Source organism: Carassius auratus, chromosome 37 (assembly GCF_003368295.1).
Source record: "Carassius auratus strain Wakin chromosome 37, ASM336829v1, whole genome shotgun sequence".
Classification (NCBI taxonomy): domain Eukaryota; kingdom Metazoa; phylum Chordata; class Actinopteri; order Cypriniformes; family Cyprinidae; genus Carassius; species Carassius auratus.
The window spans coordinates 17,766,066-17,794,011 of NC_039279.1; the positions used below are offsets into that span (position 1 = coordinate 17,766,066).

General features: G+C 34.9%; 2 protein-coding genes across 3 annotated transcripts; one reads left to right on the plus strand and one right to left on the minus strand.

Moving 5' to 3' along the window:
- The first annotated feature begins 974 nt into the window (after positions 1 to 974).
- zdhhc16b (zDHHC palmitoyltransferase 16b) lies at positions 975 to 7,931 on the plus strand. Of its 2 annotated transcripts, XM_026223229.1 has the most exons (11): positions 975 to 1,132; positions 3,530 to 3,777; positions 3,868 to 4,062; positions 5,182 to 5,270; positions 5,518 to 5,546; positions 5,648 to 5,781; positions 6,269 to 6,349; positions 6,701 to 6,789; positions 6,861 to 6,984; positions 7,119 to 7,189; positions 7,582 to 7,931. In XM_026223229.1, the coding sequence occupies exons 2-11, from the start codon at positions 3,538 to 3,540 to the stop codon at positions 7,682 to 7,684; spliced, it is 1,155 nt and encodes a 384-aa protein (XP_026079014.1). In that variant the 5' UTR covers positions 975 to 1,132; positions 3,530 to 3,537; the 3' UTR covers positions 7,685 to 7,931. The 2 variants fall into 2 exon arrangements, with proteins under 2 accessions (XP_026079014.1, XP_026079015.1); XM_026223230.1 differs by lacking the exon at positions 6,269 to 6,349.
- A 1,296-nt stretch (positions 7,932 to 9,227) lies between these two features.
- mms19 (MMS19 homolog, cytosolic iron-sulfur assembly component) lies at positions 9,228 to 27,826 on the minus strand. Its single transcript, XM_026223228.1, has 31 exons — positions 27,679 to 27,826; positions 26,503 to 26,551; positions 26,303 to 26,403; positions 26,120 to 26,205; positions 25,965 to 26,039; positions 25,523 to 25,592; positions 25,303 to 25,431; positions 24,959 to 25,020; positions 24,495 to 24,581; positions 24,277 to 24,351; positions 23,271 to 23,348; positions 22,433 to 22,571; positions 21,592 to 21,746; positions 20,545 to 20,623; positions 20,230 to 20,355; positions 19,100 to 19,181; positions 18,929 to 19,026; positions 18,718 to 18,840; positions 17,088 to 17,255; positions 16,916 to 17,000; positions 14,837 to 14,939; positions 14,409 to 14,477; positions 12,888 to 13,014; positions 12,646 to 12,752; positions 11,788 to 11,844; positions 11,522 to 11,708; positions 11,354 to 11,436; positions 11,115 to 11,279; positions 10,955 to 11,014; positions 9,741 to 9,841; positions 9,228 to 9,669 (listed from the first exon to the last, which is right to left on the minus strand). The coding sequence occupies exons 1-31, from the start codon at positions 27,761 to 27,763 to the stop codon at positions 9,639 to 9,641; spliced, it is 3,042 nt and encodes a 1,013-aa protein (XP_026079013.1). The 5' UTR covers positions 27,764 to 27,826; the 3' UTR covers positions 9,228 to 9,638.
- Positions 27,827 to 27,946: the final 120 nt, after the last annotated feature.

The window sequence follows — 27,946 nt, forward strand, 5'->3', positions numbered from 1 at the left end:
CGTCAATGGGCCTCGTTCTCGCGTGGAAACGGTAACCCTTGGCAACATTAAAGAGCACGAAGCACGACTAAACCTGGGTACCACACTCAGAATTTCCTTTAAAAATCATTTGATCTTTAAAATCTAGATATTTTATGTGTGTTACCCTTTAAGACAGCTTTATTTATTTATTTATTCATTCATTCATTCATTCATTTATTCATTCATTCGTTCGTTCGTTCGTTCGTTCGTTCATTTATTTTATTTCATTTATTTTTGTTTTATTTTTTTATTATTATTTATTTAATTATTTTATTTTATTTTGTGAAATAAAAAATATGATTAAAAATTTTATTAAAAATACAATTTGTTCTTGTTAGTTAATAATGTTAACAATGAAACCTTATCAAATGCACCTAATTGCATAAAATGCAGTAAAACATTTTATACAAACTATTTTATATTATTTTATTTTTTACTATGATAACCTCATATTGTGGGGGGCTCAGTTTTTAATGAATAAATTGTTGTACTTACAAATGTTATTTACAAATTCACTTATTATTATAAAATCTTTTTATTTTTGCTTATTATTTTCCTAGTGTCTCATTATTAAATTATTAATTATCAAAATGCATAATATTATTATGTATATGCAGTAAAAGTATTTTTCTCTAAATATTATGTGAGAAGTACGGAGCCCCGCTCATGACACGCAAGAAAAAATAAATAAATTGTGAACACGATTTAATAATTCGTTCCCTCAATGTACTAAAACGTGCACACGATTACTATTGCGTTCCCTCGATTTGCTAAATCGTGAAAACTATTTATACATCGAGTTAACGAAATAGTAAATCGAGGGGAAAAATGTTTTTTCAGTGGGACTCATATATGACCTCCTGTAGCTCTGATCTTAATATATACATTAAAACCCCAAAACACAAGTATAAAATTCATGTAAATTCACGACTTTTATTTTGAAAACCGCTGTAAACACCGGAAGTTCCGCTGGTTCTGGCTCCAGCCACAGGATTTGCTAGCTGATCGAGGAGATGTTTGCTGTATTGAATGTGTGATCCTTAATGTGTTCCATCGCCCTGCGAACATGACCTGAACCGGTTCATGAGCGAGCTGGTCGAATAAGCTCTCGGTGCGTATCTCTTTTATCTTCCTGTGCGTCTGTGACTGACAGCAGCCCTCGTGACTTTAACACGCGTTCAGACGGTCATTCATTCGTTCACCGTCTGACCTGACTTGTCTTTGTTCTGGTGTTGCAATGGAAAGTCTCTCTTGTGATGAAAATTGAAAGTGTTCGTGGACACCTGAGATCATGAGCTGTCAATCATAACCAGGTCACGTGTGTGTTTCACTGCAGACAGATGGCAGAGCTGCATGGTCATATCGTCTTATACTCTGTGTGTTGTTTCCATGAGTCCTGAAGTGTTTTGGAGTGCTTGTCTTCATTTACACAATTTATGTTGAAATGCAGTCATCAGTCACCATCCAGATTCATTGCATCTCTTTCCGTCAGAAGAAAGCGAGACTCTAATGTCTATGTTAATTAGCTCGTGTGAATAGGAGCATGCCCGTGCATTAATATTTCATGCTTAAATTAATTTGCTATTCATCTATCTGTGTTTATTTATTAATGTATTTATTATTATTATTATATTTTATAAAAACAAAAAAACAAATTATGGATGCATTCGATCAAATATTGAAAATACGTCTGTTTATTAATTATTATAATTTATTTATTTTCTTATTTCATAGAAAAATTACTCTCTTTTTTTAAAATCAAAACATTAAAATCTACATACTGACCATTCAAGCATCATCTTTCCTTAACTTTGTGATACAAACATATTGAAACAGTGTAAATATTTATTGTTTATGGTTTTGGTTATTTAAAAAATAAAATTGTAGTCCTTTTTTACATTTAATTTTTATTTAGTGTTTTTTATTTCAGTTTTAGTAATTTAGAGCTATTTTCTTATTCAAATTTACCTTAGTTTAGCTGCCGTGTAGTTTTCATTTTCTTTTTTGTCTATACCTTTTTTTAAAACAATTTTATTTTAGTAATATTTTTACTTCAGTGAAAAACAACTGTTTTAAAACACTTTTTTAACGGTAGTTAAACAGCAATTTTTTTTCTAAATTTCAAGCAATAATAGTTAAAAACCTTCTTTTCTAAAAGAGCTTAACATCAGTAGTGGTGCATGATGCATCACTGAGTTTTTCTTTTATTGTAACAACATGGCAACCTTGTGACCTCGAGATGACATCATCACATCACGCAGTTGTTTTTGCCACGAGCTCAGCTTCCACCTGCATCATTTGGAAAAACGAAGTGTGTACGGATGCCCAGATGTCCCGTCTCATCTGAACCCCGCAGGGAGATGTAGATTAAAAATAACAGGTAACTGATCCTCACTTTCATCAGTCTCTGGCCGGATCAGATGCTGCTGAGGAAATGCGTCCAGTGCCGGGTTACACAAGCTTTTCTTGAGTTGGTTGTTGTCACACAAGGTGAAGTGCCAAGGACTTGATCAAATATTTAGAGGGTTTTTTCTGTCTCCGACATCAGTTGATAATCCTGTGCAATAGTTATCCACCCCTTGACGATGTATTTTGAGCTCGCTATGTTTTATCTAATCAAACTAATGCTTGTGTATGTCAGAGCAGGTGTGTGTGTGTGTGTGTGTGTGTGTGTTCACTGCTGGAGTAAGTGTCTTAGAAATGTGCTTCAGGGCAGTTTCTTTCCTGGTACAGATTAGTTAAGAACACTTTTTGTTCGGTCTCTTTTGAAAATATTTATTTGCTAAGAGAATCATATCAGCTGGGTAAGGACTTTTATTACAATCTGTGCGCCTGAAAGATTTAGTAAGATCTTCTGAAGAGATTCTAAATATATTTACTTACTTTTTTTTGTGTGTGTGTTTATTTAACTTTTTTTTTTAATTAATTTATTTTTATTTTATTTATTTATTTTGTTTTCTAGAATAGCTTGAAATGTCTTCTGTATGTTTGTTTAAGTTTTAACATTTTTAACATTTTAAATTTGATTTAATTTTATTATTTTTCCTTTGAATATCTTCCATGTGTGTGTGTGTGCCTCTACTTAATTTTTAATTGAATTAATTATTTTTTTATGGGATATATTGGAATATACTTTTATATATATAAAAAAATCATTTATATATTTTTTTTATATTTATTAACTAGTTAATTTACTTATTTATGTATTAATTTTTTCTGGAATATCCCGGAATGTCTTGGTTGTTTCCCTCTTCATTTAGGGAGGCACTTTATTCTCATACACTGTAATAATAATACAACTCAAATAGAAGATGAAGAAGATAGTGCTGGAGAAGATAGAAGATAGTATTGTGTGCTCAATGCAGATTGCTGACAGCGTTGGTGTGTGTGTGTGTGTCGCTCTGAGCTCCTGTGTGTGTGTGTGTCACTATCACTCTGAGCTCCTGTGCTGGTGTGTGTGTGTGTGTGTGTGTGTGTCACTCTGAGCTCCTGTGCTGGTGTGTTGAAGGCGGTGGGATGCGCAGCTGGAGCTGGTTCCTCTCCAGAGTTATGCGTCTCTTCCTGCGCTGGTTCAGACTCTGTCCTCGACGAGGACGCAGGAAGAGGCCGAGCCGGATACGAGACCTGTGGAACTATGGGACGCTGCTTCTGAAGTCCCTGCACTACAACGTCCTGACCAACTCGGACACGGTGCTGGACTGTGTCTTTGAGCCCATCTACTGGCTGGTGGACAACATGACCCGCTGGTTCGGAGTGGTGGGTGGAACCCCAAACAGTTCATCTATCTCATAGTGCTTGAGTCGCATCCATGGTAAACACTAGATGTTTCTCTGTTTCCTGGTGCAGGTGTTTGTGTCTCTGGTCATCCTCTTGACCAGCTCTGTGGTCATCATCGTGTATCTGTGTGTGCTGCCCATCATCTTCAGCACGTACCCCGTTCACTGGATCCTCTGGCACCTCTGTTACGGACACTGGAACCTGCTCATGCTGGTCTATCATTACTATAAAGCCACGACCACATGTCCAGGGTCCCCACCGCAGGTCTGTCTCACGCTCAGAAGATATTAAAACAATATTGTATTTATTTACTTACTCTGGAATATATTGTGTGTGTGTGTGTGTGTGTTTATTTATTTATTTATTTCAATTCTTTTTTATTTATTTACAAATATATTTTAAGAATATGTATTTATTCATGGTTTATTTGTTTTAATTATTTATTTATTTTTTATCATATATATATATATATATATATATATATATATATATATATATATATATATATATATATATATATATATATATATATATATATATATATATATATATATATATATGATAAAAAATAAATAAATAATTAAAACAAATAAACCATAAATAAATAAAAAAATTAAAAAAAAAAAAAAATATACAAAAAATATATTTCTAAATAAATTCAATTCTGAAATCCAACTGTTGTACTATATTGATTAGTTAAAATATGATACTAAATATAAATTAAATTACATTAAGAAATAAAAATAAATAATTTAAACACACTCACTCATATGAAAAAAAAAAATTTATATATATATATATATATATATATATATATTTTTTTTTTTTATTATTATTTAATTTGATTTATATTTAGTATCATATTTTAACTAATCAATATAGTACAACAGTTGGATTTCAGAATTGAAAATCACATTCATTTTCTCCATTGAGGAACAGATTTTTAAGGATTAGTAGAAAAAAAAAACTTTTAAAGAAACACTTACTATGAGCTCTGAGGTTGTTAATCAATAATTACTGTATGCTTTTGTCAAAGTTATCAGCCAGCATTATTCCAACTTTTTTTTTTGTATTTATTTACTACATCACAATACTGATTTACATCTTATTCACAATAGAAGAAAAAAAAGCTAAATTTTAGCCTCAGGTGAAAGTCTGTAATGTTGTGATTCTCCCCATAGCTAGCTGGTTGGTTTGCTTCATTGCTAATATCTCCTAAATTAAGACTTTGAAAAAAAAAAAATGTAATTGAAAAATCATTCTTTTTTGCTATTTTCTGAAACCTTTGCAAATGTATTTGAATCAAAAGGAAACTCCTCTTTTTCTTTTTTTTATATTTAGCATTATTAATAAGTGTTTGTTACTGTATGTGTTTTGTTTTAGGAAAAGAGTGAAATCCCAACTGTTACTATCTGTAAGAAGTGCATCGTTCCCAAACCAGCTAGAACCCATCACTGCAGCATCTGCAACCGGTGCGTGAGTCTCCTAAACACCCCAACACAAAGATCAGATGCATGCTGTTCGGAGGACAACACCGGGCAAGATGTGGAAAAATAAATATAGTGTAGAATGACTTAAATGATTATTTAAAAAAATAATTCAGACGGTTTACATTTTTCATCAGATGAATCAAAAAGAAAAGCTCTGTTTAATCAATTAAGAAAATAATGTTTGAAATAAAATAATGCATTTGTGGTGTGTTCGTTTTTTCCTTCACAGATGTATTTTGAAAATGGACCACCACTGTCGTATCCTTGTGAAGCAGAGCGTAAACAAAACTTTATGATGCATTACAAAAAGTCATGATTCTGTGAGTGTGTTCTGTTGTCTTAACTGAGCTCTCGTCCAGCCTGGTTAAATAACTGCGTGGGTCATTTCAACCACCGTTACTTCTTCAGTTTCTGTCTGTTCATGACCATGGCCTGCATCTACTGCAGCATCAGTGCCAAAGACATGTTCCTGGACGCTTACAATGCCATCGAGGTCAGTCCTCATCACGCTCTGAATGCCTTCAGATTGGGTTCTCTGGTGATTTACATGCACTAGTTTTTAAGTCTCTACGGCTCACAGAGGCTGCGTTTATTTGATCAAAAATACAGTAAAATTGTGAAATGTTTTTCTAATTTAAAATAACTGTTGTCTATGTGTTTGTCTGTTAAACTATAATTTATTTCAGTGATGCGCCGCTGAATTTCCATCATCTCCAGTGTCACATGATCTTCAGAAATCATTCTAAATCTCTGATTTTCTGCTCTGGTTATTATCAGTTTTGTTTACAGATTTGTTACCGAAGATTCTTGTGGAAACCGTTTCTCAGGAAGTTCAAAACAGCAGAATTTGTAAAAAATCTGCTCTTATTTTTGATCAATTTAATGCATTCTTGATGAATAAAAGAAAACATTTCTTTCAAAAAAAAAAAAAAAAAAAAACATTGTTGGATGGTGGGCTTGCGTTTGTGTTGTTTTTGCAGTCAGGCAGGTATTGGGACGGTCACGCTCAGGGGGAGGCGGTCCCGGGGGCGGGGCTTATCTATATCTCATTCTCACCGCAGGTAGAAGCAAACTTACACAGAGCCAAAACTCCTAGAGGGAAATAACTTTAGTTAATGTAGGGAATGTTCCGGGTTAATACAAGTTCGGCCTGTTTTCAGTTTATTTCATGTTTGCACTAATGCTCTTTCAAGAGAAGTCTCTTTCTCAAGACCTACATTATGTGACATTGAAATCACCTATGAGATATTTACTAGTCCCACTAATAAAAGACTGATTTAGTCAACTTTAATTGCAGATATTCCATGCATCACAGCTGTATGTCCACATCAGATACTAGCCGCTCCGCACACAGTAGATGAAGAATCACTAAAAGTTGGTTTTAGCTCTAATGATCTTTTCCTCTGTTGAAGAGCTCCTATCAAACACCTCCTCCACCTGCCTTCACCCATCAGGAGAGGATGGTTCATAAGAGCCTGGTGTATCTGTGGGTGCTGACGAGGTAAGACTTCTCACTTCACAGCATGACGTGTGTTTCTCATCCTGTGCTTGAGGTTTCTGCCGTGTTTTCAGTTCAGTGGCTGTGGCGTTAGGAGCTTTGACGCTGTGGCACGCCGTGCTGATCACCAGAGGAGAGACCAGCGTGGAGAGACACATCAACCGAAAAGAGAGGAAACGACTGCGACTGAAGGGCAAGGTGATTAGAGCCGGGTGCTCATGAAGTCAACCCAACGTTCAGAGATTAAACTGGATCGATTAAGAGATTAAGTTGGACAGGTTTTATTCTCATTTCTGAAGAAAACGTTGCGTGAACAACTGTCTGTTCAACAGGTTTTTCGTAATCCGTACCACCATGGAAAAATGAACAACTGGAAAATATTTCTTGGTGTTGAAAAGCAGAGGTGAGATGTTTAACGTTTTATTATTGTCCCCCAAGATGTAGGTGAAAGTTGAATGTATAAATATTTCTCATCTCATATCTCTCACCACACAACCAAAAAACTGAGATTTAGACGTCATCTGAAAGCTGAATAAATAGCTTTTCATTGATGTATGGTTTATTAGGATCGGACAATATTTGGCTACTTAAAAATCAGGAATCTGAGGGTGCAAAAAAAAATCTAAATATTTTTTTAGCAATGCATATTATTAATCAAAAATGTCCTATTGCTACAAAAACACCCCAGAGACTTGAGACTGCTTTTGTGCTCCACTGTCACATCTTATGTCATCTGCCTGTTTTTTATTTATTTTCCAGTTGTCTGTACTTGTAAAAGTTGTTCTTGTTCCCCAGTGACTGGCTGACGAGAGTCCTGCTGCCCTCCGGTCATCTTCCTCACGGGGACGGCCTGACGTGGGACGGTCCTTCACACAGGATCAACACCATGGCCATATGACCTCACAGACATGTTCAGAAATCCATATCATGAACTCTAAAGACTGAAGGGGTCTCTGCATCACTCCTGTCCTTTACAAATCAGAGTTTTTTGATGCTTGTCTGCTGAAATGTGTTGATGGTACTCTACTCAATGCCAAAGGCTTCATGTGAATGGATTGTGGTGACATCTGTGGAATATTTATGTTTTTTTTTTTAAACTCGGACATTCATGGGAACCTGTGTTCTCTATAAAAACTTTGAATTTACAAAGTGGTCCATGCATTTTGTTCAAATGTAGTTAGTTTAGCTTTTGGAGATGTTTGCTACTCAACAGGTTTTACACATGAAATGCTCCTGCATTTTTACTGTTTATGGTGGGTTTCAGAAGTCTGAGAGCACTCTGGGGAAATATAATTAAGTATTTTATATTCTAAAATTTTCACATTATAGATTAAAAGCAGAAACATTAACATGGATTTTAGGATGTCTGATATTTGATACGTTCCCTTTTTGCTTTCACTTGCTCGTTCAAGTGAAAAAAAAATATATATATTTAAAAATATATATATATATTTTAAAAAAAATATATTCAAATATATTATTATATAAAAAAATATAATAATAAAAAAAATTATTTGTCCTAGAATTATTACAGATTCCATGTTTGTACATTTATTTCCTATCGTTGATTAAAAAAAAATAATCTAAAACTACAGGATTTTAAAAATTAAAATGCAATAAAATAAAATAAAAATCTTATTAGGTAATACTTTACAGTGATGTCTTATTTGTTACCTTTAGTTAATATCTGAGCACTGTTTTTTAATGCTTTTATTAATTACTTTTGGTTACCACAATAGTTATTTGAACATGCATTAATGTTAACGGATACAACGTTTGATTTTAAAAATATATTTGTAAATGTTGAAATGATAAATACTGTGAAAGTATTTTATTGTCAGATCATGTTAAATAATGCAGTAAGTCTAAAGTGACCATATTTTCAGTGTGATCTCAGTCTTTTGCCGTTTCGGTGATAATTTCAGAGTAATAAAATGATTTTGAACCAGCTGAAATCTGTTTATAACTTTAAAAGGTTCACGTTAAGGCCAGTGCAGCACATTCTGTACAAATAAACTAGTGCGATATAAAGCAGTAATAACACAGAACTGGGAAACTGAGACGCAAAAGGGAACAATTTGTATCTTTTTAAAACATAAAATCGGTTTGAGTTAAATCTTCTTTTGTTTGTCTTTTCTTCTCACATTGAAGCAGCTTATTATTAAAATATGAAGCAAATGTAGCAAGTTCCTCTTTTTCAGTTTTGTTTTATGTAGCGTTCATAAAGTTACATTCAAGCCATAATAAAAAAGTAACAGTAGGTAAACAAGTACAAACTGGGCAGTAGATGCATTTTAGTTTTTTCAGCGTTAGTTTTTGTCTGAGTTAAGAAAATGATTAATGCATCTTGAAAGACTTCATCATTGGATGTATTTTGTACCAAAGCAATGATAAATGATCCGCAGTTTAGCACTGAAACATTAGTCATAGGCAAAGCCAAATCACAATTTGCAAAAAGTTTTATTGACAGGTTATGACACTTAAATACTGTTTTATATTCTTGGCATCAGTTTCGTCAGTTTGACCTTTTAGTAAGTCTTGAGAAAATGAACAACTGTGGTTTAAAAATACGGACATTAGGACAGTCACATCAACAGCTGTATCCTGCATCAAACTAACATTCCTATAATAGTGACACGGCTCTATTGAACAAATGATAACGTCCCACAATGCACTGCGGCTCGTGTGTGTGATTCACTCTCGATTCAGCGCATCATTGTGTTTGTGTTCAAGCAGTCTGTGTGTCCGTGTTTAGCCACTTCGGTGCCCAGACTCATGCCACATCATAAAAAAAAGAGGCTAAGGGAGTAAAATCAAAGGCTGGTCTGGTCTGTGTCATCTACAGCATCTGTTCATCTTCCACCGGGGCTTCCTAACAGAAACCTGCGGATGAGAAACTCCACGTTAGACGCCGTCAGTGGAAACCTCCAAGGCTTGGATGTGTAAAAACTCACCATTCTGCTCGAGCCGCCACGGCTTCCTTCCTCACCAGACGCTTTTTGTCGTCCAGAGGAACAGCGAGAGCTTTCAGGACCCTGGCACGAAACGGCAGGATCTGAAACACACACCAAAGTCAGCAGGATTCATTATTATAAGTCTGGTCTTGTGCATAAATCACTTGTGGTTGTTATTCAGAAGGATACAGTTAAAAGGCCACAGTTAAAAGCAGAGATCTGAAGTTCAGGGTCAATTAAAATACAAAAACAACACCAACACAACAATCTACCAGAAGTGTTTTCCTTTATTCTAAAGATTTCTACTGATAAATGCTGTCTGATTCTCATCAGAGAATCCTGGAAAAATAAATGCATTTTGATTTCCAGACAAATACTAAAATAAGTGTTTCTTAAGCAGCAAATCATCATATTTTCATGATTTCTGAAGATCATGTGACTGAAGATTGGAGGAATGATGCTGAAAATACAGCGGCGCATCACAGGAATAAATTATTTTAAAAATTGTATTTATTTACAAACATTCTATAGATAGGTCATTTTAATTGTAAAAATATTTTACAATTTTTACTATTGGTGAGCAGAAAAAATAAAAATCAATGAATAAATTTAACACTATTTAAATGATTGACTTATACATTTCTTTTTGTAATAATAGTAATGAAAAATATTTTTTACAATCTTAAGATCTTTAATATATTACATAATAATATATAATCATGCGATCAAATACCAGGGACATTCTCTCTCTCTCTCTCTCTCTCTCTATATATATATATATATATATAAATTAAATTAAATTTCAATGATGTTTTACATTTATTTGTATTTTATTTTTTTATTTTAATTAAAAAAATAATTAAATTTAAATAATTACAAATTAAATTATAGTAATTTATTATATATATATATATATATATATAAATTAAATTAAAATTTCAATGATGTTTTACATTTATTTGTATTTTATTTTTTTATTTTAATTAAAAAAATAATTAAATTTAAATAATTACAAATTAAATTATAATAATTTATTATATATATATATATATATATATATATATATATATATATATATATATATATATATATATATATTTTTTTTTTTTTTTTTTTTTTTTTGCTTGACTCATCTTTTTGTTTAAACCAAGTAATAATGACTGCACTGTTTAGGGCTAACTGAAGCAGGTCAAACGTCCTCATGATTGTCTTACCATATGTTCAGGCAGGCGAGAGAGCGCATGAACACACTGCAGCGATGCAATCCTCACTTTCTGTGGGAGTGAAGATAAAGTCAAGATCAGACGAGTGTAATCTGAAGCAGTGTTGAATCAGAAGCAGTGTTGAGGTCAGAAGCAGTGTTGAGGTCAGTACCATAGCGGGGCTGGTGGTGAGGGCCAGCAGACGGGAGAACAGCGCCTCCAGCTGGTTCCTGAGGGCCTCTGGTGGCTCCAGTAACACCGGCTGCAGACAGGAGAGAGTGGACAGCTGGACGGCTTGATCCACACACGCCAGAGCCTCCAACAGCAGCGGCAGCAGCTGGATCCAGAACACCACACTCATAACACAACAGCTTTCATCAAACCTCATTCACCTGCACAAGCTCAACTCACCGCAGGAAGCTCTGTGAGCTGCACCTGTCTGGGAAGGTTACTGACAATATGAGACAGCGCCTTCAAATAACAAGACTTCTTCTCTGTGGAACAAAAACAGCTGTTAGATGGCAAGCAGAGCGATGCAGTCACACCGCGGGTTTAGACAGGAAGTGGTGATCAAGGTACCCTGCTCTGCCGAGTTGAAGCCTTCGACTAGTTTGGCTGAGTTTTCAGCGAAGAAGCGCTGTCGGTACATGATGCGCACGTCAGCGTGACAACCGCGATTGAGCACATCCTGAGAGTCGCTCATGAGGACGCCGAAACCATCAGCCGCCTGAGATCCTAACGCCGGGTCACTCAACAGAGCGAAGAGCTGGAGGACAGGAGACAGCAGTCAGACACTGGAGCTCAGAAACATGACTGACGGGACAGGAAGAGGAAACAGAGGATACCTGGTCGGTCAGGGCTGTTGATAGCGGATGGTAGCGTAAGAGCAGGGCTTTAGACACCTGCACAAACAGATCAGGACATCAAAATTAATTGCATTTGTGTTTTTAAGATACACAGCAGTTTTATGTGTATTTATTTTATTATAAGATTTAAATTTTGGGGGCAAATTATAAATAAAAAATGAAAAAAAATTTTACTACAACATTTCCCATTTTTGATTTAATTGAAATACTAAAACGATGAAGTAAAAATATATATATTAATATAAAATATTTAAATAAATATTCATAAAACATATAATAAATAAAACAACAACAAAATTGTAAAACCTATTTCAAAATATTATTACATTTTATAGAAGTATAAAAAGCAGTTTTATGGGTTTGGAACGACATGGAAGCGAGAAAATTAAGATTTTAATTTTGGGGCGAATTATAAAACAACAACAACAACAAAATTTCCCATTTTTGATTTAGTTGAAATACTAAAACATTAATAAAAAAAAAAAAACCACTAATATAAAATATTTAAATAAATATTTTATTTATTTACAACATTTAAAAAACACGAAGAAAATTACTAAAAATTAAACCAAAATCTAAAAGTAAATATTAAATATATTAAAAACATACATTTATAAAACTATATCAAATGATAATAAAATAATGGCAATAATAAGTTTAAAATACTCAAAACTATTTTATTCAATTTATATATTTATGAATTGTGGATTGCTGATCATTGCTGACACAGTTATAAAATCTCTTTAAAGAAAGACAATAAACAAACTAAAAACAGATTCTAAATCTAGACCGAGGAGCTGATGTGAGAGACTCCTGGTCATGTGATCTGGTGATTACCCAGAGCAGCAGCGTGAGCGCTCGAGTCCGCTGGACAGAGGAAGAGTTCTCCAGCTCCACACTGATCCTCTTCATCACTCTCTCCAGCACCGCGTCCAGAGCTTCACCTGAACACACACACACCTGATGATGCAGATCAGGTAAATCAACTCCGCTGCTCAAATATCGCATGCAGTGTCCCAGTGACGTACATCAGATCATGTAGCACAGGATTTAGAGCATGTGATTGATGGTGTGTGTACCTGCCGGCCTCTTGTTGAGCAAGCCAGCGAAGCACTTGGCTGCACAGGTGTAGGAGAACAGGTGAGGACAGGTGCAGCTCAGATCCTCCAGCTGCAGAAGAAGCCTGTCAATCTCAGGAATCTCCACCTGGTGAGAGGGGAATCAATGATGTGAACCGGGCCATAATCGCTGTCAAACACTCTTAAAATATGTATTTTGGTGTTCAGCCAATGCACATTTGAAGTCTCAGTTTCAATGGAAACCAGAAATCCACAAACTTATACACTGACTGTTGCATTTTTTTTTTCATCCATCGTTACACGTTTGAAATTGAAAAAACATAACAGCCATAAATATGAGTACCGTCGTTTTACAGATGCACTGTAATCTAAAATGATGTTGATCGATTTTTATTTTTCCTAAATAACAAACTTTTTTATTTTACAGAAATATAATATTACAATAATAGTATCATCATATAAATAGTAAAAATATTAATATTTTTATATTCATATATTTTATAGTAATATTTTATTTCGAAACAAAATACGTATAAAATAAACACAATAATTATAATAATAATGTAGTCATATTTAGGAACTAAGCAAAATTAGTATTGTAATTTTACAAATAATGTTCTTGGTTATTTTTTTTTCTTCTTAAAACACTAGACTTTTCTGACATTTTCCAAATAAAATAATAATAATTTGTATTTTTATTTATATTAATGTTTTATTGTAATTTAACTGTAAAACTAAATACAAACTTAACTGTAATTATCGTTAATTATTATAATCATATTCAGAAATGAATATAAATACCAATATTGTGATTTCACAGTAGTCTTGTAAAATGATTTTGATTTTTATTGTTTTCTGAAATATTTGTTATTTTACAGTGAAATATTACAATACAAAATAATCAAAAAATTAATTTTTTATACATTTATATTGATATTATATTCCAATAAAAATATCATCATATGAATAGTAAAAATACAATTTTGTTATTTATATATTTTATAGCAATATTTTATTTAATAAAATAAGTATTAAAGAGAATAATAATAATAATAATATTATTTAGGAACTAAGCTAACTTAGTATTGTAATTCTACAAACAAAATGGTTATTATCTTTTTTCTTCAAATACTATATTTTACACATTTTCCAATAGAAATAATCATAATAATTAGTATTTTTATATTAATGCTTTATTGTAATTTAACTGTAAAACTAAATCAAGTATTAAAGAAAATACAATAATATTTATAATTGTTAATAACAGTTATCCTGTAAAATTTTGTTGATTTTTATTATGTTTTCTGAAATATTAGTTATTTCACAGTGAAATACTACAATAAAAAAGAATCTAATAAAAATTCTATTTTTTATTTCAAATAATGGAAGTACAAGTAGTAGTAGACCAAAAATGTAATTTACGATTTTAAATGCATTTGCAATATTAAAGAAAAAAAAATCCCCAAACCTTGCAACCCTACAGTACAGGATTCTGTAGTGAATAAATCTGCTAAAACTCACGCTGCATGGAAGAGAGCAGACGCAGGCCATGAGCAGACACACCAGCTGAGACAGAGCTGGAGACTGGATCTGGAGAAAACAAGGACAGTTAATAAATCAGCCCTCCATTCATCTACAGACACTACAGATGATGGGAGGTCTGTACTGAAGATACTGATGATCAGAGAGATGCTGGTATGGACCAGACCACCATTCACCTGAGATATGATACCCTGAAGTAATAAATACGTTTCTCTTAAGTTGAATACATCTTAACGATGTGTTTGTTTCTTACAAACATGCAGCTTTTGGCTTCACCAGACATGCAAATGTTCATTTTTGGATGAACTATTCCCTCAAATCCTTCCAGAAGGGTCTGTGACATCGAAGCTCAGTTAATCTGGATGGTCAAATGTAAACCTGACGGTTGAGAGATGATCTTGTCACACCTGGAGCAGCTGGATTTTGGAAGGGAAGGCATTCTCTGGCAGGAAAGACACGTCTCCATCCAGGAAGAGGGAAACAGCCTGGGCGGCCATGCGGGACGCTGATCTATAAGAAATATACGTGCATCCCCGCTTATTACAGAAAATTATTTAGATGTTATATGTGACCCTGCACCACAAAACCAGTCTTAAGTGTCAATTTTTTAAAATTGAGATTTGTGCATTATCTGAAAGCTGAATAAAGAAGATTTCAATTGATGTATGGCTTGTAGGAAGACAATATTTAGCTGAGATACAACTGTTTGAAAATCTGGAATCTGAGGGTGCAAAAAAAAACTAAATATTGAGAAAATCACCATGTTCTTAGCAATGCATTTTACTAATCAAAAAGAAAGTTTTGATATATTTACAGTAAGAAGTTTACAAAATATATTCATGGAACATGATCTTTACTTAATCTCCTAATGATTTTTGACATAAAAGAAAAATGTATCATTTCGACTAGGGATGCACGATATATCGGCCGATAAATGTTACTTTTTCTGTTTTCATTATCGAACCGATATCTTAGAGCCGATAAATAATGCATTATTTTCCTCTTTAAAAATAAATTTTGGTAACACTTTAGAATAATGGTCCATTAGTTAATTAGTTAGTTTTGTTGAAGTGTTTAATGCCTTTTAATGATGATACTTTTTTTTTTGGTAATCAGGCTCTCAAAACGTATGTAAAAATGTGGATTTAGATTTACAGGCCAACATATCGTTAGTAAGTATAATCTACATAATTCAACTGTTTTTTTGTGCTTTTTAGATGCATCTAAGGCGTTTGATCGAATTAATCATACTAAGTTATTTTTAAAATTGCAAGAAAGAGGGGTTCCCCCATACTTGATAAGAATATTATATTTTTGGTATGTACATCAAACCTTAAAAGTTCAATGGGGTAAGAACGTATCGGAACCGTTTTTTATGACGAATGGGGTTCGGCAAGGGGGGATATTGTCACCTCTTCTTTTTAACCTGTACATGGATGGTCTTTCTGTGGAGTTGAATAATTGTAAGACTGGATGTTTAATAGGTGATAGTCTCATTAACCATTTGATGTATGCTGATGATCTGGTTATTATGTCTCCTTGTAGCGCAGGATTACAAAAGCTGCTTCGAGTATGTTCAAGGTATGGTGTGCAGCATGATATAAAATTTAATGTTAAAAAGAGTGTGATTAGGATTGTTAAAACCAAAGAGGACCTTAAGCAAAATTTTCCTTCTTTTTATATAGATGACCAAGTATTGAATGTGGTAAATAAAGTGAAATACTTGGGTCACATCATTAGAAATGATTTAAATGATGAAGATGATGTGCAGCGCCAGTGCTGTAGGTTATATGGGCAAGCTAATATGCTGGCTCGTAAATTTTATATGTGTACTGATGCTGTTAAAATAGCTCTATTTAGGGCATTCTGTACATCTTTTTATACAGCTCACTTATGGTGTAGGTATGCTAAAGCTAAAATGCAAAAACTCCAGGTGGCATTTAATGATGCGCTAAGAATTTTGCTTAAACATCCAAGGTGGACAAGTGCAAGCCAATTGTTTGTATCTAATAATGTACCTACTTTGCATGCTGTCTTAAGGAAGTGTATGTATAATTTCATATGTCGGCTGAATGATTCAAAAAATGGTATCATAATGGTCTTAAATGATGTTACATTAAGTGATACAAGGTATTTTTCCAGCTTGCGGAAGCATTGGAATGCAAGCTTGTATGTCTTTTAAATTCTCTGTGTGTATTTTCCTCTTAATTCTTTCTTCTTTTCATATGGACCATGAGTTTGAAATAAAGAGTAATAATAATAATAATAATAATAATAATAATATCGGTTATCGGCTTTCATATTTAAAGAATTATCGTATCGGCGCATCCCAAATTTCTACCCATGCAATGTTTTTTGGCTACTGCTACAAATATACCCCTAGTGACTTAAGACTGCTTTTGTGCTCCAGGGTCACAGATATTAAAATGAATCAATATGTTCAAAAGTATAATAATTGAACAGTGTGTTGTTTCCGCTGGACTCACTCTGATTGTAGCGCAGCACAGGCTGTGCTCATGACAGGGACTACAGCAGACAGAACAGCCTCGTCTGTGAGTGGACTACTGTGACCTGTTGTACAAACCCACAGTTACATCAACTAACAGCACACACTTTCATACACCAGAAGATCACACCGAGATCACACCGGACACTGACCAGCGTCCCTACTCTGCAGCGCTGCCTGTAAGCAGAGCCCTAGAAGGTGTGGAATGATGATGTCATGGAAGAACCGTCCAATCTCCTCCGAGTCACGCGCGTGCGCCGCTATCTTCTGCAAACTGATGCATACAGCAGCCACTTCCTCCACAGAGAAACCACAGCTACCTGAAAGACCAACAGCATTTCAGCATCACATCAGTATATTAGGACTTTACATCAGAACTAAAAAATTAAGGTCAAGAGTCAATGTGATAAACTGATGATTATGATTATTTTGCACAGAAATGATATTCAGCATTATTGTCATTTTAGAATATTGGACTTTAAACCTTTTTTCTAATTAAAACAACATAATGAATTTATATTGTTGCACAGAGTTAAGTGCACTTTCTATGAAAACACAAAAATCTGAATGTTTATTTAACCGATATCTCACTTGCATGATAATTTGCCACTGGCTATATGAGCAAAATATGAAAGTGGAGATCACTAAACCAAAACATAAATGTTTGCTGCTGTTTTTAGTTCACCTTTACCTTTATCTCAGTCCAGAGAGAGTGCGCACACTTTAGAGACTGACTGATTGATCAATTTTGCCGATTAATCGGCACCGATAATCAATTGCTGGAACAAATGTTGTCGACAAAAATCCATACCGATATTATAGATATTTAAAGATTGCCAACATTAAGCATGGCTCTTTGAATTTCTATAAAATGGTAACAGTTTACAATAAAAGTCAGTTTGTAACATTAACTAAGGTTAAAAAAATGTTGCTGAAGCACTGTTCCTTGTTAGAGTGTTAATTTCAGCATTTACTAAAACTGTAAATCTGTATCGGTTAATGCACTATGAACTAAAATCAACAATTAAGGTATAATATAATAACATTCAATTAAATTAAATAGTACCGTATATTTTCATAGCTCAGCACGGTTTTTATTTCAGCTTTCATTCATTATCCATTTTAAAAACTATCAGTTGATGTATCGGTTATCGGTTATTAGTGTGGTCCAACCTAGTTATTGTCAAGAATCACTTTGTCAATCACTGGTTGCCAGGTTGGGATGAAAACAATGTAATAAAATGTGTCCATTTAACTCTTTCCCCGCCATTGATGAGTTTTTACGGCTTTTTGTTTTTTCACTGTTGTTATACACTCGGGGGCGCTATTACACATCTTCTGAAAGAGTACAAAACCTCTCAAACAAAACACACGTGAACAGGACGTAAAAACTAGCGATCTCTTATGAAGACAGATGCATATGATAAATAATGTGATCATCAGTAATAGACCGCATATAAATAAAAACTGCATTATGTTATGGATTAAAATGTCTATCCAGGAAGTTGTATGTGTCTATGCAAGCTTTCGTTAATGGAAGCGATTCACTGGATTTATGCTTTGATAATCGTACTGAATATTATCCAGATGTAGTTTTGATAAAAATGTGATTTATTCACATTTTTGCTCAAAATTATAAAATTTTTATGAAACTTTCCTATATTCAAGTGTTTATAAAAAGAGAATGCTTCAAGCTGGAAAACATCCCTCATACTCAATCGCTAGAAGCTAGATTATCAGAAGAGAAATCTTGCTGTAAAAGGGTACGGTGAATAAATGTACCTGTGTGGGCTGAAGCTAGCACCTGCAGCAGAACAGGGGCGCTTTCCTGCACCACACTGGACAGAGACGACACCGACGCCAACACCGTCACACACCGCTGACGTACAGCTGCATCAGACTGACCTGTGGAGAAGAGCGGTCCCTAATTATGTATTAACCTCCCATAGATGCTGTTCATGCTTGTGTGTGTGTTTTGTACTCTGGGTCCCACCTGACAGGATCTCTTCCTTCAGTCGAGGAATCATCCTGGAAATAAAGGCTTTGGGATGCAGATGAGCCAGTGATCCTGAACACTCCACCACAGCCAAACTGAGAGACACGGACATCAGTACGAGAGAAGCTTTAAAGAAGGAATACTTCTCATGAAAAAGCACACATCTACCTCACTTTAGGATCGTCTTCCTCCAGAATGAGTCTGGTTAGATGATCGACAGCTTTCTCCACATCTGGCTGAGACATCAAACCTGTGAGGAGCAAACAAGAGTATCCCATGAGCCTGCTGTTTTTTGACCGACCACATTTATTAATTTTTTTTGTATGCAAGCAAAAAATGTGTTCAACGCCTGTTTACTGTTCAAGAGCTTATTTTAAATTGTATATACCATGATATTTTTTTCATTAATATTCTGAATTCACTTTTATTCTACTTTCAGTTTTAAATGGTTACATTTTTTTAGAAATACTGTTTTTTTTTTTTTTTATTAGTTTCTGATTTTCTTAAACACTTCCATTTAGGGCTAATTTGTTTTTATTTCAAGTTTCAGTTCAGTTTTTATTTATTTCAGTGCATAAGCCTCAACATTATTTCAGTTAATTGCAAAAGAAACATTTCAAATTTTCGGTTTCTTAAATATTTACTATATATATTATTTAAATTAACAAAATGTTTTGATGGTTTTAGTTAACAACAATAATAACAACTCTGACTCCAGATTTTTTTTTAAATTAATTTTACACAATTTATGCTAAATTTGCAAACTCTTTTAAACAACAGGACAGTGCCAAAAACAAACGATCAATCCACAAGCAATATTACTAATCATTATAACCGAGAAAATGGTAATCCGATTATATTTAAAGATAACAGACATTTTAAAAATGCAGTAGGTCAGAGAGACATTAAAGCATGTTAGAAATATGTTTTGGTGCAAGAAAGAAACATTATTTATTTAAAAAATAAATAATAAATGTGCTCTCCAATGCTGCATGTATCTGATTTAGTGTTTATAAGTGAATATCCTGTAAAATGTAATTTAATGCTGAATTCAAAGCTGTATTTTTAGCATCATTCCTCCAGTCTTCAGTTTCACATGATCTTCAGAGATCATGAAAATATGCTGCTCAAGAAACATTTCTGATTATTATCAAATGTTTTTCAAAAATCCTTACATAGAAAGTTCAAAAAGAACTTATTTGAAACAGAAATCTTTTGTACCGTTATAAATGTCTTTAACCCCACTTTAGATCAGTTGAATGTGTTTTCGCTGGATAATGTGTTGTGTGTGTCCTCACCGGGCTGCTGTCCCAGTGCAGTGAGCACACGTGTGCCTGTAATCTGGAGACCGGCGCTGGACTCCGTCAGCGCTGAGAAAACCACGCCACACAACGACTGCTGAAACGCAACCAATACACTGTCCTCTGTGTGTTTATGATGGAGGCAGAAAGAGAAATACATCAACACTACATATTAAACAATTATTTGAAATGTGTTACATCACTTAAACTTGCTGAGACTCTTTCCAGTGAGTGGTAACAAACACACACTTTTGAAAGCTAATCGTATGCATGAGAGCGTGAGTGTTTCGATCATGTTATCTGCTCATGTACCTCCATCTGCAGGCCGGCTGAGTGCGGTGGGCTGCACGAAACCCTGCAGAACCTCCAGCAGGGTGCGCCGCTGAGCACACTGTAAAGAACACAGTCAAACGCATGCATTACAGCACTATATACCAGTACGCATGGGTCTAAACAACCATTTTTTTAATACAGTTTAAAGGGGTCATATTATGCTTTTTTTTTTTTTATAAAGATCATTATTTTGTGTATTTGGTGTAACAGAATATGTAAACATGTTTTAATGTTAAAAAAAACAGTATTTTTTAAATACTGTACAATGCCCCTCCTTCTGACAAGCGCAGTCTGCTCTGATTGGCCGACTGAACCAGTGCATTGTGATTGGCCGAACACTGCAAGCACTCGTCTGAAATGTTACACCCCTTTCCATAATCATGAGATTCTGCTTTCAAAATAAATGTAAAGACAGTTAATAACCAAACATCTGACGGTAGCCATTGACTTCCACTGAATATCAAAATGCTCTAGAAGTCAATGGCTATCGTCAGATGTTTGGTTATCCAGTTTCTTCAAAAATACCTCTTTTGTGTTCAACCGAAGAACGACACTCGTAGAGTATTGAATAACTTGAGGGTTAGTAAGTGATGACAAAAAGGTTTATTTTTGGGTGGACTATCCCTTTAATGACTTATGTTGGTTTTTACGTGAAAAGTGCTTTTTTGTTTTGTCTCTCTGGTTATGATTTTGGTTACACAAACTATATCTGGCACTTAATCCAACACATTCTTACAGCTTCAGTTTTGAGCGGAGTAGCCAACCATAGCTCCACTTCTGCATTCATTGTGTCAGCACTAATAATTATGCAATTGTTCAATGCAGCTCAAGCCAAAAATAATGTAATTCTTGCATTCTGATAAAAAAACGAATTTTGCTTTTAAATGCATCCATGCATCCCTTTATTAAGGAAAAACATTATTTGATACATTTCAATTGCATGCCAAAAGAAGATTTTTTTTAACTTAGCACATGCAGGAAAAGACCTGTGCGGAAGATATTAGTTAAAGATGGACTAGATGGTACCTGTGTCCTGTTATTATACTGCTCCAGGAGGGAAGGTATGATGGCAGCGGACACGATCAGACTGGCTCTGTACGAGGCTCCGGCCGCGGCCTGCAGGAGTTTGGCACTGGGCCACACCAGCTTGAGGTCTGGCTCACAGAGATGATGCTGACAGTCTGAGAGGACGAGACACACACAAACTGTGACTGGGAGAACACTGATATATATGTTATGAGTCTGATCAGTCTCCTTCGGCTTGATCATTAACTAGGAGGCCAGGAACAATCATGAGAAGATGTGCTCACTCATCGTTTATTCTGCATGATCAGCTGTTTTGGCAGTGTGTGCTTCATTCATGTTCATCCAAAAATGTGCTCACCCTCAGGCCACCCAACCCTGTTTTCTTCAGTAACACAGTAAAGACGAAACCATGGTCCTTGGTTATTCATAAAATACAAGTCAGCAGTTACCATCAGGGTTCGAAGCAAAAACAACGAACGAACGAATCATTTGATATGCTTCATCAAATCAAACTGAGCCGTCTGAAACAGTTTGCAGATCGAGCAGCACATATCTACAAGTTACTCAATCAATTCATAAGACCTCATAAATCACCAGGAGCCATGGGTATTAATTTTATCTTGCTTGTTGTGATTCTCAAAGCGACGGTTGCATTGACGTGCATTTCATGAATGGCCAAGGATCACAGTTACATCTAGAAATCTTCTTTACTGTTCTACTGAAGAACAACAAAAGTCAACTACATCTTGCATGTGAACAGTAAATTTACATTTTTGGTTGAACCATTCCTTTAAAGCTATCTAACAATTATACTTGTTTGAATCCACCATTGTGGAGGTACCTTTGAGAACGAGGCTTAAAAACACCTGCAGCACATCCTCGGAGTCTGAAGTGAGCACAGAACGAGAAAGACAGGACACCAGAGCACTGAGAGCCGACAGACCAGCGGTCTCCACTCGCTCACTGGCCGTCTGGGACACCTGCACACAGATCAAACACAACACAACAAAACCAGTCCAAAGTGTTGTCTAAATAAGCTTTGCATTGATGTGTGGTTTATTAGGATCGGACAACATTTGGCTGAGCTACAGCTATTTGAAAATCTGAAATCTGAGGATGCAAAAAAATCTAAATATTGAGAAAATCATCTTTAAAGTTGTCCAATTAAATTCTTAGCAATGCATATTACTAATTAAGAATTGCGTTTTCATATATTTACAGTTGGATAATTACAAAATATCTTCATGGAACATGATCTTTACTTAATATCCTAATGATTTTTGGCATAAAAGAAAAATCGAGAATTTTGACCCATACTATGTACTGTTGCAACAAATATACCCCACAGACCTAAGACTGCTTTTGTGCTCCAGGGACACATATAGCAAAGTTATTTCAGTAAATCAAGATAAATCTTGAACTTAATTGACTGATTTGATTGTCTTCCATAGAGCTGCATCGTTTCATAATTGATGAACTTTGCAAATTGAACTGAACTGAGCTGAATCATGTCACTATTGTCTTTAACTGAGGGGCTTTACAGCTGCATTTTGTCCAAACTCTTCTAGTTTACACTTTAGCTGTTTGAAACTGAAAATCTTTGGTATAAAGCATTGGGAAGTGTGCATGACAGAGCAAACTAATGTGAGAAAAGCACCAGCATCCATTGTTTCTCTTACCTCCCTCCGTATTGAGCTCCAAAGACCCGGAAGGAATTCTGCCAGCTCTTTATGGCTATACGTCAGACCGCAGGCGGCCTGCAACACAGGAACATTCAGGGTTCATGTTTAGCACACTAACACATGTGTTTTATTCATTTACTGCAGAGGATACAGTATGTTCAGCCAGAGCAACGGTAAAGCATGGCAAAAAGCAAAGTCACAGGTTCGAGTTCCAGGCTATGCATGAATAAATAAAATGTGTATCTCGAGTGCAATGGCAACGTAAGCCACTTTGGTGAAAATGTGTCTGCAAAATGCATAAAGGTAAGATATATAACAGTGGATGGCGATTATGCTATTTGCAAACAATGAAATATTATAATCATGAACAGTGTTGTGACCGTTTAACATTAATTACTTCAAATTACTTCAAAAGACGAAAAATGGAAGGAGTAAAAAATAAATTTATCTTCTTGACATAAAAGTCGAGTGCAAAAACAGCCATATTTTAGTATCAGTGAGATACTATTACATTTACTATTTTTTTTATTACAGTTTAAAGTTATTTTGTTGCAAAATTCTTTATTTATTCTCTATTTTACTGAAATGTCTATATAGTTTCAATTCATTTTTATTTTAATTTTACTTTAGTAACGAAAGAAAATGAGAAATGTTGCAACTAGCTGAAATAGAATAAGTTTAAGGGTTTTTTATTAAATATTCTACTTTAAAAGTGTATTTTATTTCAAGTATTTCATGTTTTAGTTACCTCTAATAACACTGGTTGGCACAAATTAAAACGAATTGAACGAGGCAGATGGAAATACGGACAGCTTGGGTGACATGACCTCATTCCCCAAAATGATTTTTCATGTAAATCGGACTATGTTTTTTTACTTCTGTTGGTGTTTTTTGAGTACAGTGTTGTCTCATTATTTCATAACGAGTGTAAAACGTGAATCCTGAAGCAGAAGCAGTGGAGAAACACTGATGTAGTGAGTGTAGATCTGCATTGGATCTGTACCAGTGTCTGCAGGGAGTCCACTTTAGCACTCTGAATATCTGAGTCCAGCTTCTCAATGATCAATGGTAACAGAAACTGTCAGAAGAAAGCACACAGGACACAATAAACAAACACAACAGGTCCTACAAAGCATCGTTTCCAGTCTACTGACACACAGTATAATCCCAAACAAGTCTTTAAGAGCCTGAATGAGGTTTAGATCATCCAGAGCATCCTACCTCAGCAAACTGAGACGTCCCAGTAAGAACAGCCCGAAGAGAAAGAACAAGCTCTTCCCGTGTGATCCCTCGAGGATCGCTGGGCGGCTGAGCACAGACAGAGAAACAGACATTTACATGAGTGTGAGGCATTCAGTATGCATTAATACGTTCATTCAGCAAGTGTGAATCAAAAGTGACAGAAAAGACATTTGTAATGAAATGATTTATTTCAGATCATGATGCATTGATGAACTCAGTTTTGCATCACAAGAATATGATTGCATTACATTTTGAAATATATTCACATGGAAAACATTCCATATTATTACTGGGTTTACTGTATTTTTTAGATTTAAAAAAATGCAGCTCAAAGAGCAAAGGATTTTTTTTTTTTTTTTTAAGTTTGAATAAATTTCACCAAGAGATGTACTGAATTTTAAGGTGAAGCATGAAATGCAAACATGTAAGACAGCAGTACTCACAGGGCTAAAGTCTATAGGAAAATAACAGGACATCACTTCAAACAGTTCCTCTACAAACTTCCCTGAAAAACATGAAGACAACCGAATTACTGACCAAACAACATTTGTGCATATGGTCAAATCAGTAAACAACATAAGATAAATAACTAATAACAAATAAGTAATTATGGTCATAAAAAATATAAAAATAAATATATAAAAATTATATTTAACTTATATGTTAATTATAATATATTAATTAATATATATTTAAATAATAATAATTAAAAAAAAAAAAAATTACTTTATTTTTTTTTTTACTTTACATTAAATGCATTCGGGTTCAACTCCATGTAAACACTAACCGAGATCATAGCCCCTTTGAATGATGTTCCTGGCCACCTGGAAGGCCAGCAGCAGGTTGCGTGGATCTCGTTCTCCATCTACTGACTGCACAAATCCAAATATGAAGTCTGCACCCAAACCTTTGAGCTCTGTGGGACAAGAAATAGTGTGCACTGCTGTTTCATGAATGTAAAGTCAACAACATAAAGGAGAGAAAGAAAGGTGGCCGGCGTTCCTCACCCTCCTCTTTGGACTCCATTAGACTGATAAGGATGTTGTAAACACACGATCGTTCAGCCAGCATCAAGGACTGTCGCAGAGAAGTGAGAGAAAATATACGTTATGTCTATGAGCTGGACAGGAGTTCATGTCATTCAGGAAACACAGAAGGACACTCGGGACGTCCTGGAGCCAGAGGTCACTGATGTAAGGAACTTATCAAATTGCAATGATTGAAATATTAAACTAATGTATAATTACGGAGTTAGCTAATGGCTTGTTAGTAATCATGTGATAATCTGTTGCAATTAAAATGATAAATCAGCCATGTTTTGTATGCCATTTTGTTCCCAAACATATTTGAATAAAAAAAAAATCTGAACTATATTTTATGCATTTATAAGAATTAGAAAAAAATACTCCTGACCGATTGAATGCATCCTTGCTAAATAAATGTATTCACCTGAACATGAATATCCTGGAAGATGGATTTCAAGATGGACACAGCTGAACCAGGAGGCAGAACCGAGCATTTCGTCTGAAAGCAACCAAAGACATCAATACACACAAGTAATATCAAGGCAGATCATGCACATTTAGACACAAAAGTGCTCTTACCAAAGCCTTGAGCCCCTGAAGAACATGTGGTATGATCACATAGTGGTCCTTCAGTCTGTTTTCATAGAAAGCTAGCAGGACCTCCACTGCAAGCAAAACACCCAGATGCATCTTTGCTTAGACTGTCAATGGCATGCATTCAAACTACACCCATCTAAAGGTGCATCATCAGGCACGTCTTACCCTCTCTCTCAGAAAGACTGCTGTAGCTCTCCTGCAGGACCTCAGACAGGAGCTGGACTCCACGGCCACGCGTCTGATGCTGAGAGCTGCTCAAACTCAACCTGCACCAAGACATACTACTACAGTCAATACTAGAGAAGAGCAGGAAGACCTGAAACCACAAACTCAGCTCACTTTATGAAGAATACAGAAACCTTTACCCCAAAGCTTCAACCAGCTGAAGAATCGTGAACTGTCCGGTCTTGACACCTGAAGAGAGACATAAACTCATGCTTAACCCTTTAAAGCCTGTTAATGATAGTCAGAAAACAGCTGTTTTTAATGGAACGGTTTAAAAAGGTTCAAAAAGAACAGAAGAAACGGACTGTGCATGGTTGCTTGTTTGTTTGTTATGCATTATATCTGATACATGATGCTTTTGTGGCTCACATTGTATGATATTTTGAATAACTGAAAAAAAGAAACAATCTAAACAGAGGAAAATTATGCAATTTGCTGCAAATGCTGATATTGCAAAAAAAAAAAAAAAGATGCAGTTCTGATGCTTGTAAAGCAAATGACTGAGATCTTTAAGCATAGGAGACTAACTTAAATAAAAGGATATCAATATAATTGACATCCCTCTATATCTCCAATAACACGTCTCATTAAGATGATATTTACATGCATATAATGCAATGCAATACAATGATGATGATTGAGAGATAAATAAAAGTTCCTCAAAAGCCTAGACCTATGATCATATCTGACTGAAACTCTTGATGTTTCTAAATAAATGATGTATGGCTGATCAAATTAACCAATGCTGCTTCAGTCAACATTCAATTGTTCATCTTGAAATATTACTAAGAAAATAAAAGTTAGTCCTGTGCTGCTCTAGTTAAAGATTTCACAACAAAACGACATGTGGAGCACAACCTAAAGGTGGACATTTGTACATTTATACTTGTCTAGTATGAACTATGAGTCAATCAGATGACATAATGCATTGGGATTTGATCATGTTTATCATTTAAAAGCGATGTATCAGATGTGAGGCTATTAATGTGCTTTAGTAACAGCACACTGTCAGATTGACACAGAAGAGCTCCGCTAGCAGCTTAGCAAAACAAACATGCCTTTAATATAGAAAACGACGCCATGGCAGCTAATGATTTGAATGTATTATGAAGAAAAAATACCGTGTAATCCTAACAAAGATTTGATCTTTGTGTTCAGCCCCAGTGTGTGTGTGTGTAACACAGGATGTGGTGTTAGCTTTCGGTGTTCAGCATCACACGCGGCGCTCGCGCTCCTTTATAATACAGCTAATATAAAGATTCGGCGCTGCAACTGTAAAACACAACAAAGACGAGGGAGAATAATTGACGGGATACCTGTTGCGGTTTCTGCAGCCTTGCTGTCAACCTGTCCAGACACGAATTCTTCCACTAAACCCAGCAGCACACTGTTATCCGCCATCCTGAAGAGAACCAGCCAGGCTTCAGACTAAGTTGCGCATGCGCACAACAACATCTGCGGCTGCCGCGAAACGACTTTTGTTTTCAGGTAAAAAAAAAAAAAAAAGTACAAAACATTATTTAATAGATAAGATAATTTGAGATAATAAACAAATAAAAACAACGGTAATATAGCAATAAACAT

Excerpts from the sequence above, each read along its gene's own strand:
- zdhhc16b (XM_026223229.1), top strand. The coding sequence starts at position 3,538 with ATGCGCAGCTGGAGCTGGTTCCTCTCCAGAGTTATGCGTCTCTTCCTG. Across the intron at positions 5,782-6,268 it reads ACGCTTACAATGCCATCGAG|TCAGGCAGGTATTGGGACGG; the intron begins GTCAGTCCTCAT and ends TTGTTTTTGCAG. Across the intron at positions 6,790-6,860 it reads TATCTGTGGGTGCTGACGAG|TTCAGTGGCTGTGGCGTTAG; the intron begins GTAAGACTTCTC and ends CCGTGTTTTCAG.
- mms19 (XM_026223228.1), bottom strand. The coding sequence starts at position 27,763 with ATGGCGGATAACAGTGTGCTGCTGGGTTTAGTGGAAGAATTCGTGTCT. Across the intron at positions 12,753-12,887 it reads GCTCAACAAGAGGCCGGCAG|GTGAAGCTCTGGACGCGGTG; the intron begins GTACACACACCA and ends GTGTGTGTTCAG. Across the intron at positions 9,842-10,954 it reads CTCGCCTGCCTGAACATATG|ATCCTGCCGTTTCGTGCCAG; the intron begins GTAAGACAATCA and ends TGTGTGTTTCAG.